Source organism: Phlebotomus papatasi, chromosome 2, assembly GCF_024763615.1.
Source record: "Phlebotomus papatasi isolate M1 chromosome 2, Ppap_2.1, whole genome shotgun sequence".
Taxonomy (NCBI): domain Eukaryota; kingdom Metazoa; phylum Arthropoda; class Insecta; order Diptera; family Psychodidae; genus Phlebotomus; species Phlebotomus papatasi.
This window is the reverse complement of record NC_077223.1, coordinates 50,074,460-50,087,735: the sequence shown is the minus strand read 5'-3', so window position 1 is coordinate 50,087,735 and position 13,276 is coordinate 50,074,460. Positions and strand designations below refer to the sequence as shown.

General features: G+C 37.9%; 4 protein-coding genes across 4 annotated transcripts; 3 read left to right on the top strand and 1 right to left on the bottom strand.

Moving 5' to 3' along the window:
* The first annotated feature begins 61 nt into the window (after positions 1–61).
* LOC129801473 (exocyst complex component 2) lies at positions 62–6,581 on the top strand. Its single transcript, XM_055846572.1, has 5 exons — positions 62–254; positions 331–1,419; positions 4,872–6,201; positions 6,266–6,322; positions 6,387–6,581. The coding sequence occupies exons 1-5, from the start codon at positions 146–148 to the stop codon at positions 6,466–6,468; spliced, it is 2,667 nt and encodes an 888-aa protein (XP_055702547.1). The 5' UTR covers positions 62–145; the 3' UTR covers positions 6,469–6,581.
* Positions 6,582–6,757: 176 nt separating this feature from the next.
* LOC129801570 (protein immune deficiency) lies at positions 6,758–7,737 on the top strand. Its single transcript, XM_055846783.1, has one exon. The coding sequence runs from the start codon at positions 6,758–6,760 to the stop codon at positions 7,634–7,636; it is 879 nt and encodes a 292-aa protein (XP_055702758.1). The 3' UTR covers positions 7,637–7,737.
* On the bottom strand, positions 7,737–8,125 carry LOC129801624 (cytochrome c oxidase subunit 7C, mitochondrial-like). Its single transcript, XM_055846848.1, has 2 exons — positions 8,042–8,125; positions 7,737–7,926 (listed from the first exon to the last, which is right to left on the bottom strand). The coding sequence occupies exons 1-2, from the start codon at positions 8,123–8,125 to the stop codon at positions 7,810–7,812; spliced, it is 201 nt and encodes a 66-aa protein (XP_055702823.1). The 3' UTR covers positions 7,737–7,809.
* Positions 8,126–8,203: 78 nt separating this feature from the next.
* Positions 8,204–13,274, top strand: LOC129801491 (probable methylcrotonoyl-CoA carboxylase beta chain, mitochondrial). Its single transcript, XM_055846600.1, has 5 exons — positions 8,204–8,513; positions 8,601–8,837; positions 8,902–9,366; positions 9,437–10,115; positions 12,733–13,274. The coding sequence occupies exons 2-5, from the start codon at positions 8,706–8,708 to the stop codon at positions 13,206–13,208; spliced, it is 1,752 nt and encodes a 583-aa protein (XP_055702575.1). The 5' UTR covers positions 8,204–8,513; positions 8,601–8,705; the 3' UTR covers positions 13,209–13,274.
* Positions 13,275–13,276: the final 2 nt, after the last annotated feature.

Below are 13,276 nucleotides of genomic sequence, written 5' to 3'. Positions count from 1 at the left end.
TATTTTATTTGATGAGGACAATTCCATGGAAAATCTAAGGATTGTTCCATATGAGGTTATACGACGCAGTTTTTATTGGGTTTTCAGTGGTTATGGTTGGTCTCTAGTAAAACAATTAGTATTTTAGTGAAAAACTCCCCTAAATATGGCCCCGCAACCTGTTGTGACGGGTCTGTCGCCGAAAGAAGGACCCCCTGGAACGAGGGTAACCATCAGAGGAGAGTTCCTGGGGTCAAAACCCAGTGATTTAGTTGGTAAGTGTTTTCGCATTATTTTGCTGTCAAATTCTCGCATTTTCTGACCTTTCCGGGGATACTTGGAGCGCTATAGGGCTCACAATTTGCGGATGTGATTGCCTATTGTCCGCTGAATGGAAGTCTCCCAACAAAATCATCGCCCGGACGGGTCCGGCAAAGGGAAAAGGGGATATTATTGTGGTGACTTTATCCGGAGGTCAAGGCACCTCCACGGTCCAATTCCGGGCATATCATGAAACAATTGGACCAATGAAGGAATCTGCGGTGTGGATTGAAGAGTCCCCCATGCAAAGTCTAGCTTGGGGCAGAAGATCACTCGCCCCAAGTGGATACACACAGGAAGATCCATTGGGATTGTCCATTGAAGGCAATGACAAGAAACTTCCCGAAGATTTGAGAGACATCTTTCCTGAGAAGTCTGGTGATCTGTCCCAAGACAACTTCAGTCCAGGATGGTTTCTTCTGGAGCATCATCATGCCACGACTTTCGAAGATCTCAAGGCGGGATTGTCCTACCTGAGGCGTAAAGTTGAGAGTCAGAAAGAAGGTCAATTGAGTTTCCTCAAATCAAATGCTGGATCTGTGATTGATCAACTGGACACTCTGGTGAGTCTCAGAGAGAAGTTCCAGCAAGATGTAAAAACCGTTGGGAAGGATCCCGTGGCCAAACTCGATGCCTCAATCCACAAATCAATCACCGAATCCCACAATCTCTTCAACGAAGTCTTGACACGTCGCGAAAAAGCCGATGCTACTCGCCTTGCCCTGGCAGCACTGTTCCGGCACAAATTTCTCTTCTGCCTGCCAAATTCCGTGGTCAGGAGTGCCGAGAAGGAAGAATACGATATCGTTATCAATGACTATGCCCGAGCTAAGAAACTCTTTGGGAAATCAGACATCCCAATCTTCCGCAGAGTCATTGAGGAAGTGGATGAGAGGATTTTGGGCGTAAGAAAAGAGCTCCATGAGAAGATTGTAAAAATGCCACAGAGTGTAGAGCAGCAGAAAAAATTCGTAAAGGCTCTGGTAAATCTGGAGTCTCAACAAGTGGGTACGAGTGTGGCAGAAAAGCTGAAGATTGAGGATCCTGCCTGGGATGCAATTGAAGCAAGGGCCAAGTATCTTGAGGAAACCTTCAAGCAAACATTTGAGCAGCATAAAGGTAGGATATTTTATTCCTTTTGGATCTTATTCCGGACGTTTCGTGTCTTTTTAATAAATTGCTCGAGAAACCTCACTAAAATCACAGCTTTTGTAATTGTCACAAAATCTCATATGCTTCAAAAAGTTCCTTAGTCGTCAATATTATTTTTATTTATTGTGTAATCGATATTTCTACGTACACTTACATTTTTACATTTTTTTTTCTTTGCCAATATGCTAAAATTCAGGGGCTCATCAAGCCTAATAAAAAGTGAAGTTATTTTTTCTCTTTTCCTTGCAAAAATTTTACAGTTATAGCACCGCGACTTAAAAAAAATTGCTTGTAATTCTTGTAGTCTGAAATATATATATCGATCGCTCAGAATAAGAAACGAATAACTCGCAGGAGGCGAATTTTACAGGAGAGCGATTTGAAGCTGAGATTTTACATGCAGATTACAGTATTTTTGAGATTTAAAATCTCTATATCAATAACTTTGAAAATAATTATCTTTCAAGTTTAATATTCACACAGAATGTAGAGGGTATAAAGAAGTATCCAAAAAGCGAATAAAACGATTTTTGTAAAAAAAAATCGAGTTATTCGACTTATATTCTGAGTCGTCGATATTTCGTCGGTTGCCTCAGCAACTGTGCTAACTGTATTTGCTTTGTGTCAGCATTCGTTGTAAGCAACGCATCGCTGCGCGGCGTTTGCAATAGATAGCTTTTAACGCACAATTTCAATAATTATCAATAATTGATAACAATCTATTCTATATAATTCTTAATAGAGAAATGTGTAAGTCTCTTAGGAAACATAAAAGAAAATTCACATTATTCGAAGGCATGAACGTTCGAAGGGAGAGTACTATCCCAAAGGCAAAAAAAAACTGAAACACGGTTGAAATTCTTTTCACTGAATACTATTGGTCCAAGGATCGAACCTAGGGCCTCTATCTTTTAAAGCCGATGCTTTCTCTTATCAATAATTTAGCAAACGAAATTATATAAATGAATTTAGTATTTTTTATCAACATTCCAGTGAAATTATATCCGTGTTCTGTTTTCAAATAAAACAAGAAATACAATCTTCTTGGAATTACGTACCAAGTTTAAACATTTACGATAAAACAAGGAAGTTGAAAACACTTCTAATTTCAAAAGGCTTCTTGTTCCTTAAGTTTTGCTTGTTTTTTTTTTTAATTTAAACCTACAGGTTTCCCTTGAAACCTAAATATCATAAAACCTATTTTTCAGGTTTTACTTGGGTTTCTTATTAAACTTCTTAATTTTTTCGTAAAAAAAATATGATTCTTGTAAAATATCATGGATTTCTGGATGTTCGCGAAATCTTATAATGGTTAAAAACAATTTTTTAGGATCTTACGTGAAATTTTTTGAGTGTTTCTAGTGTAAGACCTATATCGGTTTCGCAGCTAAAGGCCCTGCCGTTATTTAGAATCCCTAAAGACTGATTGGGTACTCAATATGCCTCGTCCCTAGGGTTAGCCCTCTGAGTGGGAGGTGAAGGGTGTGCATATTAATCGTACAATAGTGAGCTTACCTTCCGATGTGCATAAGACTATAGTAAGGGAGCACTCATATGTCTTCCTTAATAAGAGAATCCTTGTTGGGCTACCATCACCAGTCGTGCTCGTATGCTTGCATTCCAAGACCCCGTTTATTTTAATCTCACTCTAAGGTTTCCTGAAAACTTTTACAGTATAGGGGAAAGGCTCATAATTTTGTCCAGTTTCTTATTTTGGACACTTTGAGGATAAAATTGGACACTAAAAATAAATTGATTAAAATTGTGGATTTTTATTCCAATATTTGATGAATAATAAAATCTATCTAAATATTTGTTCTTTTTGGAAGATTTTAACACTAAATACGTTAAATTTTGAATATTATTTGAGTTAAAATTGCTTTGCTGAAAATTCAGTGTGAGCAATTGCTTACGAGAAATATGACAGGAACTTCGTGTTTACTTCAGTCTTATTTAGCTGTGGTGAAGTACTAACAATGTGTACTTGATGTACGTACTCAAAAACCTGCGGGGTGTGCGAGTGGATTTCTCTCGGTCACTAAAGAACTGACGGGTGCGAGTACGATTTCAATATTTGCCCTCAGTTTATTAAAACCAGAGCTATGGTTACCTAAGTATCGAAAAAATTAATTAAAACAATATAAACATTTTCTTATATTATTTCGCTTATTATCGAAAGCAGTCTTCAAACTAAACTAGAGGTTTAGTCCAGTTTCTGAAGGTCTCAAGATTCTAATTAGCAATCAAATTAATTGGTCCCTCCTAAAATAATAATTTGCTTTTAATATTTAATTTTAAATTGAAATCTAAATATATTAAAAAAAAATTCTTGACTGATAAGAAATTTGAAAAGTTAAGCCATATGGCTAATTCTGACATCTGAAACCCATATAAACAATTAAATTTTAATTTTAATAATCACAAAAAATCAAAATAGGGTAGAGTCAGCCCTTTTGGCCTTGTAAGCACTTTTGGCCACCTAAAGTAAAATCGCATTGTAAGGCAATTATGAGTTTATTTAGAACAGGAAAATGGGTCTTATTTCGTAACTTCTAATCTAACGAATCAGAAAACCATATTTGATTTTGTATCGACTTGATTAATTCTAAGTTATTGAAAGAAATTCTCGACAAGGTAAACAATCACTAAAAAAAACATGGGATTCTTAAGAAACTTGTTAATGTTAAGAGAAATTGTTTTTCATTATTTTATATTTTTGATGAAAATATTTAATGTTATTCAATGAAAGTCTATTTCTTAATTAACTAAATTTTATTGTGATATCATCCTTAATAAGATTTTCTAACAAATTAAATGAAAATCGGATGTGGCTAAAAGAGCTTACTTTTTTTCGCTGTGTAAGTACTTTTGGCCATTCATATTCCCATACAGTTTACACGTGGCGCACCACGCGGATTTCAGTAAAAACAATCGTGACTTTTTTTGACTGATTTTTAAATCAAATAGAAAATGTGTAAAAAGTCGTTTAATATACTCTAATAATCACATAAAATTGGTGTCAAATAAGAATAGGACTTGTGCTGTGTACTTGTGAAAGTTTTTGAAAGCTATTTCTTCTGTTATTATATTAAAATTTTATTGGAAACAAGTGGCCAAAAGTGCTTACACACAATGGCCAAAAGTACAGAAACATGCATAGTTTCATATAATGATTTTTTCACTAGAATATCCATAAAATTTTGAAAATTCTCTCGAATTATTAGGAAGAAGCGGCTTTAAGGTATCTTTGTACAAAATTTCATTTTATTTAAATAAAGATTATAAAAATTACAAGTACATGAAACCTTAAAGTGGCCAAAAGTGCTTACTCTACCCTAGTTCAATAAAAAGAATTGAGTTAAGGTTAAGAATCTCATTTTCTATAAACTAATATATAGTGGTATTACTTGCTTTATTAGGTAACCCAAAGCCCCGAGATGCCAATGCTCCCCCCAATCGTGTTGCTTTCTGTGAGGAGATCACAGAGATTGCTGCATGCCAACTGCCCGATCTCTGGCGATTGGGTCAGGCTTATTTCACGGGTGAACTCCGGGGGATCTACGAGCCAAAGCCCGGAAACTTCAAGAGGATCATCTTGACGGCAATTGAACAGATGTGTTTCTACCTGAGAGCTGCTCTCTTGCCATCCTCATCTTCTGGACTCAAATCCACTTCATCAGGAGGTCTCAATTGGCCATTTACTTCACAGAGCTCGATGAATCAGTTCCTGCAGTGGTTACCCAATTGTCTGAGATATGTTCGAATTTGCTATGCCAGTCTCATTCGATTGGATCTGCCGTCGGAAGTGTTGGATATTGTGCAGAAGCTTATCGATGAGATTCGACTGAATTGTCTGGCGACAATTCTCAAGAAATCCATTGATAAAGTAGGAAATCTGAGTAACAAAGAAACCTGGACGATGGACGTTGCTGATTTCCCAGGAGCTACTCTGCTACCGTCGTTGCTGGAGGAGATTATCAAGGAAACATTGGATGAGTGTCAAATGACCTGTTTGACACCGGAAGTGAGGGAGAATGAATTATTGGAAGCTCACAGTGAGGGTCAGAGGGAGATGTCGCAGCGTTTGAGGGAGATGTTAGATGCTTTTTGTGGAGTCATTGAGGATTTGGCACTCAATCGGGATGATGAAGAGAGTCGAAGGGGTCCTATTATATCTCAGGTGATAGGATTTCCAACATCTGCTGCCATCAATGGAGCTGTGGATGATAAGTTTTCAGTGATTTCCTGGGAACAAAAAATCCTGTGCTGCATGGCCAACTGCACGTACTGCAGTAAGATTTTCTTTGGTCATATTGGAGATCTTTTTGCCAAGTACGAATACCCAGTGCCTAAGCTGGCAATTGAATCTTCTCGTACTACAGCCAATAGCCTGTTGTCCACCCTCCTGGACATGTATGTGGAGCACAAGAGTGATCCTCTCGTGGGAACCATTGAACCTTCAATGTACATCAGTCGTTTCCAATGGGATACTGTCTCTCGGGTAGATCGTCTACGACCATATGCTTATGAATGCATTGATAATTTGGCTGGAGTGTATTCTGAGATCTTAAGTATCGCTCCGTCACTTCTAAGACCCATTCTCGAGCCAATTGTCCAGACGGTAGCCGAAGAGTTGGCCAGATTGATGACTTGTGTGCAAAAATTTAGTCCGAGTGGGACTCTACAAGCCTATGTGGATATATCCTTGATCCGGGATGCTCTGAAGCTGTACAGCAATGCCACAGCCAAGTAAAGACAAGCCTCTGGGGAATAGGATTTTTTTGGGTTCTCTAATCACATCTTATCTTTCCAGGAGTCATTTTACAGAGGCTCTAGAGGTTCTTCCGACACTCACAGACAGAGATCGAGCGTAAGTAGAGAATTTCCGGAGATTTTTGGAAAATATCTTAGATTTTGGATGATTTATTTTCCAGGAAAGGCGAGGAAATCCTCCAGAAAGTGAAGCAGAGTATGAAGCTACAGTTATTATGCTTTTCCATTGCAAATCCCATATAATAAGGGAAGTCATTCATCCAGGAGCGGAGATTCCCAGAGGGAAAGCTCAGAGCTATGCCCAAAAATCCCTGTTGAGAAAAAAATTCCCGGAAAAAAAGTACATTATCAGTTGATTTTTTGTGTTTGAATATAGATGTCGCACCAGTCGATTCCTAAGATCTGTCAAAAGATCTTCAGTGTTTACAAAGAAAATTCTCAGAAAAGTGCCTCGAAAGCCTTTTGTATTGCGAGAAAATTCATAGAAGATCTTAGAAAAGTGTTTTCTTGAAAGAGATAACTTTAGGGGAGGATGAAAATACCAGAAACACGAAGAATTTCGCAGGACAAAAATCACAGTGCTGCAATGTCCAAAGTTACAGAGATTTTTTCAAATATCTTCTCAAGGCCTGCTAAATCTGAGACAGGAATTGGATCAGGAGGTACATTGAAGATGGATGCTGGTCCAATGGCACCGAGATCAGATGATGAAATTGAGGAAGCTGCACTGGAAGAGAGAACAAATTCAGACACATCTTTTCCTTCCATTCCATTGACTCCATCAATAGAGATCACTAGGCTGGAGTCTCAGTCAAGCTTGGAGACTCCATCACCCTTGATGCCTGTGCCAAGTACTTCGAGAGATGTGGTAGAGAGGAAGAATCAAGTGGGACTGGCACAGGTCAACAATACACAAGCCTGCAATGTCTTCCAGTTCACGAATGTCAATAATCTCCATATTGGATCGGTATTTAATATAACCACGGAGCCAGAGAGAATCTCTCCGAGATCTCGACGAAGTCAAGATGGTGAGAGGGTATTCAGGAAGACACCGTCAATTGATGCCATGATGAAGAGTCAGGAGAAATTGGAGCATGAACATATTGAGATCATTGCTATGCATCTGGGAGAGGATTGGAGGAATGTAGCTCGTGATTTGGGCTATTCTCAAGGGCAAATAGATCAATTGCTCGAAGATCATCACATTACTGGTGTCAAGGAAGTGATCTACCAGATGATTCTGGGTTGGACTCAGGAGGACACAACAGCAACTTTGGGAAGAATTACAGAGATTCTATGGAGACGAAGGCCTCATCAGGAGGTAGTGTACCATCTGAAGGAATACTGGAAGAAGGCTAATAAAGCAAAAAGTCGCAGACAATCGGAAGTCAGTGCTGAATCCACAGAATAAAATTCCCGGACGTTTTGCGCATTCCACTTTGCACGCCTTTTTACCCCAGCTTTCACCCCATTTGTGATATTGTCAGATAAATAATAAAATTTTACAACGATTTTGGGGATACTCTTTCATTTAATTACATTGAATTAGCCTGGACTATGAACAAACAAATCTTCAGGGAGAATCTACTTCTTCAGCAGCTGGTGTCGCACCACAACAAAAGGCAGAGCCAGCCCGGAACCGAAGAAAACGCAGAACCACGCAGTCAGGCGATACCTATTGTGGAGCTGGAAGGGTAGATTCTGCAAAGATACAACACGAAAAGGGGCCATTTAGGGAGAATTCTCGAGAAAATAGCAATTTTCATGGAGTTTTGAGGTTATGTTTGTTATGTAATTATTTCTGCAGGATATTTACCTCTCCAGGAATTCCACCATGTGACCCATAGCGGATGGAGTTGCTAAGAGTACTCCTGACCAAGGTTGATGCACGTCCAAGCATTTTAGATGCGGATTTTGAGTGAAAAGAGGCTGAATGGAAAAATTTTCACTGAGAAATTCTCACAGTAAAACTGACAGCACTGACTGTGACAAAAACTTTTCGAACAAAAAACTTAACGAAAAGTGTTGTCTGATATAGGGTTAAAAATGAAAATATTCCAGTTTTTACTGTTTTTTCTAGAGAATTTGTTTATAAAAATTTCGTAAATGTTACAGTGAAGCAAATTCTGCAAGAGAAATGAAAAGAAAACAGAAGTTTTCTTATTTTTCCGGTTTAATTGTTCTTATCAGAATTTCAATCTGGCAACCCTTCGTAGTGTAGCGTAAAATCTCGTGTTTTTGTGAGAATATCGCGTGCTGTTGAATTTTCTCTATTTTTTCCACTATCTGTGAGTTTTATCAGACAATATTACCTGTAGATCTCATAGGTAATCCAACTAACGTGCTTTAATCGAAATATTTGGCTATCATTGCAGATATTGTGATAAAAAGTGCCTTAATCCAAGTGGTTACATCACCACCGACCTTCTGCGATTTTTTCTCTTTTCCGTGGTAATTTACTTTTTGGAGGATATTTCATCATGATCCAACACTCCAGGATACTGGGCAGGTGCCTGAAACTCCGCTGGACGGGTCTTCAGACACGATGTGTACATATTGGTGAAGCAAATGTGATTGGAACTCCTGTAAACTCTTCATCTCCTGAATATCAGGTAAGAAGAGGGAGCGAAGAATTTTTCTAATTTGGGAATCTCAATAATAAACTTTGGGCGGCAGGAAAACTATTCCAGCATGACAAAATTAGTGGATGAACTTAAGAAGACTACTGCTAGTGCTTTGAAAGGTGGCGGAGACGTTGCCATTGAGAGGCATACGTCCAAAGGCAAACTTTTAGCACGTCAGAGAATTGATTTGCTGCTGGACAAGGGTTCTCCCTTCCTGGAGCTAAGTACTCTGGCTGGGCATGAGCTGTACGAGAAGGAAGTTGTCAATTGTGGGGGTATAATTACGGGAATTGGGAGAATTCAGGGCAGGGAGTGTATGATTGTGGCAAATGATGCAACAGTAAAAGGAGGCACTTATTACCCGGTCACAGTTAAGAAGCACTTGAGAGCCCAAGAGATTGCTCAAGAGAACAGATTACCGTGCGTGTATTTGGTGGATTCTGGTGGAGCTAATCTTCCACGCCAAGCAGATGTTTTCCCCGACAAAATGCATTTCGGTCGCATTTTCTACAATCAGGTAAGTTTCTTTTTTATGGGATTTTTCCGGACATTCCTGGTGGACTGACGGTCAATTTAAAATTCCTAAGGCCAACATGTCCGCTTTGGGAATAGCCCAAGTAGCTGTTGTGATGGGAAGCTGCACAGCTGGAGGAGCTTATGTGCCAGCTATGGCCGATGAGAGTATTATTGTTCGTCGGCAAGGGACTATCTTTCTGGCGGGTCCTCCTCTTGTCAAGGCAGCCACTGGGGAAGTGGTGTCCGCAGAAGACTTGGGTGGAGCTGATCTCCATTGCAAAACATCAGGAGTTACCGATCACTATGCCACAGATGACCATCATGCACTTTACTTGGCCAGACAGGTGATTGGAAATCTCAATCATCCTTCCTCGAATGCCTTCAGCGACAATCTGAGACTTTCTTCTACCATTTCTGTTGCTGGGGGCCCTTCAAGGGACTCCAGTTCATCCATTGAACCTCCAAGGTTTGATTCCAAGGAGATCTATGGAATTGTGGGTTCCAATCTTACCAAAACATTCGATATCCGTGAAGTGATTGCTCGAGTCTTTGACGGGAGTCGGTTTACGGAGTTCAAGAAGATGTACGGAGATACCCTCGTATGTGGCTATGCTAGACTCTATGGAAACTTGGTGGGAGTGATTGGGAATAATGGGGTGCTGTTTTCAGAATGTGCACTCAAAGGAGCCCATTTTATACAACTATGTGCCCAGAGAAAAATTCCACTGATCTTCCTGCAAAACATCACTGGTGAGTCTACTATTTATAAATTTTACTGGGCCAAGTTCGGCTTTCTTTCGTCCTAAAAATCCCTTCTTCGCCTCCTTCGGACAGTCGTAGTCTCAGCTCCGGTAGCTTTTAATTCATCGGGTTAATTTTAATAAATAATTAACTGTTAAATAAAAACTTATTTAAAAAAATACATTCAGTATTAGGATAAATGTACCAAATTTCGGCCAGCTTACAATTCCGGCCACTTTTTGTTTCTCAAATTTTCATGAATTTTTAGTTTTTACATACTCTCTAGAGATTATACAATACAAAAAAATAATAAAAATATCGCTTCGACAAAAGATATGTAGTGAAAAAGGCCTTGGAAGAATACCGGAAGGGCAAGGAACTATGACAATGAAGGTGGCCGAAATAGGCCACCAACGCTATGTCTGGTCTAGATTTTCATTCATTTTAAAATGTATTAGAAATGATTTTAGCGAAAATTAAGACGGTAAACTGTCTACAAGGTCTACAAACTTTGGTGCTTGCATGCAATTACTATGCCGAAATTTGGAACACTTACCCTAAGTGTAAATACTTATTCCAGACTTTACTCTAAAATGTTTTTTAAAATTTTTCTGATTTAGTTTTAATCTAGAAATGTCATAGGGTAAGTGTGCCAAATTTCGGCATAGTTGCATGCAAGCGTCAAAGTCTCAAGTTTGAAATGTAATAATATTGTAATATTGTAATAATAAATAATATTTATATATTTAAATATATATAAATAATATTTATATATATGTAAATAATATTGTAATATTGTATTTAAAATACAAATTGATTTTTTTTATTCTTTCTTTTGTAAGAGTGTTGTTTGGAACCTTGTAAAGTGTTTACCGTTTTTATTTACTCTGAAAATCATTCTTAATACATTTTAAAATGAATAAAAATATAGACATAGCATTGGTGCCCTATTTCGGCCACCTTCATTCTCATAGTTCCTTGCCCTTCGGGAATTCTTCCAATATCTTTTTCACGTCATCTCGTTTGTCGAAGCTACGTTTTTTTGTTATTCTTTTGAATTGTATAATCTCTAAGTACGTAAAATCTAAAAGTTCATGGAAATACGAGAAACAAAAAAAGTGGACGAAATTGCAAGCTGGCCGGAATTTGGCACACTTACCCTAATTATCCTGATGCTCCTACTTTTTTAATTTTAAAGAATTTGTGGTTATGTTGGGCCTAACCTAAAACATTTCCGATAAATTATTAAAAAGTGCAAAAAGCACCTATTTTTAGTTATGTAATAATTAAAACAGGTGTAACAGTTGGTTAAGTTTTTATAACACTTTCAGACCCATTTTTGGATTTAAAACTTTTCTTTCTTTCATAGTAATACATTAAGTGCATTTTTGAGGTAAGAATCTTAGTTTTTTGAAATTTTATGAAAATTTAGAATAGATTTCTTTCAACAGTAATTTAGAATAAAATTAGCATTTATTTTCAAATTACAAGATTGAGAAAGATTTTTCCATATGAAATGTTTTATACATTTTTAAGGTTAGACCTGACATATTTTTCGATTTGAAGTTGAACAAAAGAGAAAAACATACAGTAGACTCTCGCAAATTCGGCTCTTTTAAGATCTTTAAAGTTTGTTGTCACTTTTCAAGTTTGATTATGATTATCAAATGAATCAAATATGCTCAAATTTAGCATGGTTTGTCTTAGTTTTGATGTGATTTTGCATTATTGAGGGATTTTCATGCAATTTACTATATATCAGTGTGTAAACTCAATATCTATATGCACATGTCGCCCGAATTTCTGTGTAATTCGGCTAACATTTCGATCCCATATGCCCGAATTTGAGAGAGTCTACTGTAAATCTATCTGAATGTGAAAAATTGTCACTAATTTACGTCTTTAGATATTTAGCTAGATTTTTGCAACTAGTCGTTTAACCCTTTAAGGACGATTGGAACACCGGTGTCCCATAAAGAAAATAATTTTTCCTGACTACCTAAAGTTATTTTTTTCTTATGTCTGTACATAATTGTAAAGTTACAAGGTTGAAGGAATCTAGAATATTTTTTGCAAGTCTCTAGCTATTTGCTGTCTAGTAAATATTTAAGCTCAAAAATGGAAAATTTCTAAATTCTCAAATTCATAATTGATTTTATTTTTTTTATACTTCTAATTTTTTTAAGCAAAAGCCTTTTGGCAATATAAACTACAATACTCATACGTAATATTTTTCATTAAGCTGTAATAAGTTTGAGTGTATTTGCTCCATTTCATTGTAAGCCGAACTTGAAAATTTCAACAAACTTCTTCAAATTGTACTGTCGCTCGAATTAAAAATCTCAACTAAAACTAACGTAGTCTGAAAAATTCGTAATTAGACAAAAAAAACTTTATATTTGAACACTCTCACTTCCAAAGACTTCCAAAGCACTTCATTTTCACCAGTACACCACTCCCGACACTAATATCTCCCCCTTGGATTAACTTCTTTATCATCCAAAAAAAAGCCTTTGGAAAAAATCCTAATTGAAATTGAAGAGAATTTTCTTTCAGACACCATTTCATTTTTAATTACAAAATTAAAAACAAATCGGCAATTTAATTCCGAACTCTTTTCAACCAGGTTTCATGGTTGGCCGTGATGCTGAAGCGCATGGAATTGCTAAGAATGGCGCTAAGATGGTCACTGCCGTAGCCTGTGCCAATGTCCCGAAAATTACTCTCCTAATTGGAGGATCGTATGGTGCTGGGAATTATGGGATGTGCGGTAGAGCATATTCCCCGCGCTTCCTGTACATGTGGCCCAATGCCAGGATCTCCGTGATGGGTGGTTCCCAGGCAGCTGGAGTCTTGGCTCAGATCACCGAGGAACAGCACAGACGTAGCGGAAAACCTTGGACAGAGGAGCAAAGTGAAAACCTCAAGCGTCCCATTGTGCAGAGATTTGAGCACGAGGGATCACCCTACTTCAGCACAGCTCGTCTCTGGGACGATGGAATTGTTGATCCAGCAGACACGAGACGCGTCTTGGGACTCAGTCTCAGTGCTGCTCTCAACAATCCCGGAGATGCCACGCGCTTCGGTGTGTTCCGGATGTAAGAGAGAAAAATCGAGAATAAGGAGGAAATCCACAAGGATGTTTTCCTGTGATGCCAAAGTGTCAACGA

Excerpts from the sequence above, each read along its gene's own strand:
- LOC129801473 (XM_055846572.1), top strand. The coding sequence starts at position 146 with ATGGCCCCGCAACCTGTTGTGACGGGTCTGTCGCCGAAAGAAGGACCC. Across the intron at positions 255-330 it reads AAAACCCAGTGATTTAGTTG|GGCTCACAATTTGCGGATGT; the intron begins GTAAGTGTTTTC and ends GGAGCGCTATAG. Across the intron at positions 6,323-6,386 it reads CTCACAGACAGAGATCGAGC|GAAAGGCGAGGAAATCCTCC; the intron begins GTAAGTAGAGAA and ends TTTATTTTCCAG.
- LOC129801570 (XM_055846783.1), top strand. The coding sequence starts at position 6,758 with ATGAAAATACCAGAAACACGAAGAATTTCGCAGGACAAAAATCACAGT.
- LOC129801624 (XM_055846848.1), bottom strand. The coding sequence starts at position 8,125 with ATGCTTGGACGTGCATCAACCTTGGTCAGGAGTACTCTTAGCAACTCC. Across the intron at positions 7,927-8,041 it reads ATGGTGGAATTCCTGGAGAG|AATCTACCCTTCCAGCTCCA; the intron begins GTAAATATCCTG and ends GTATCTTTGCAG.
- LOC129801491 (XM_055846600.1), top strand. The coding sequence starts at position 8,706 with ATGATCCAACACTCCAGGATACTGGGCAGGTGCCTGAAACTCCGCTGG. Across the intron at positions 8,838-8,901 it reads CTTCATCTCCTGAATATCAG|GAAAACTATTCCAGCATGAC; the intron begins GTAAGAAGAGGG and ends TTTGGGCGGCAG. Across the intron at positions 10,116-12,732 it reads CTTCCTGCAAAACATCACTG|GTTTCATGGTTGGCCGTGAT; the intron begins GTGAGTCTACTA and ends CTTTTCAACCAG.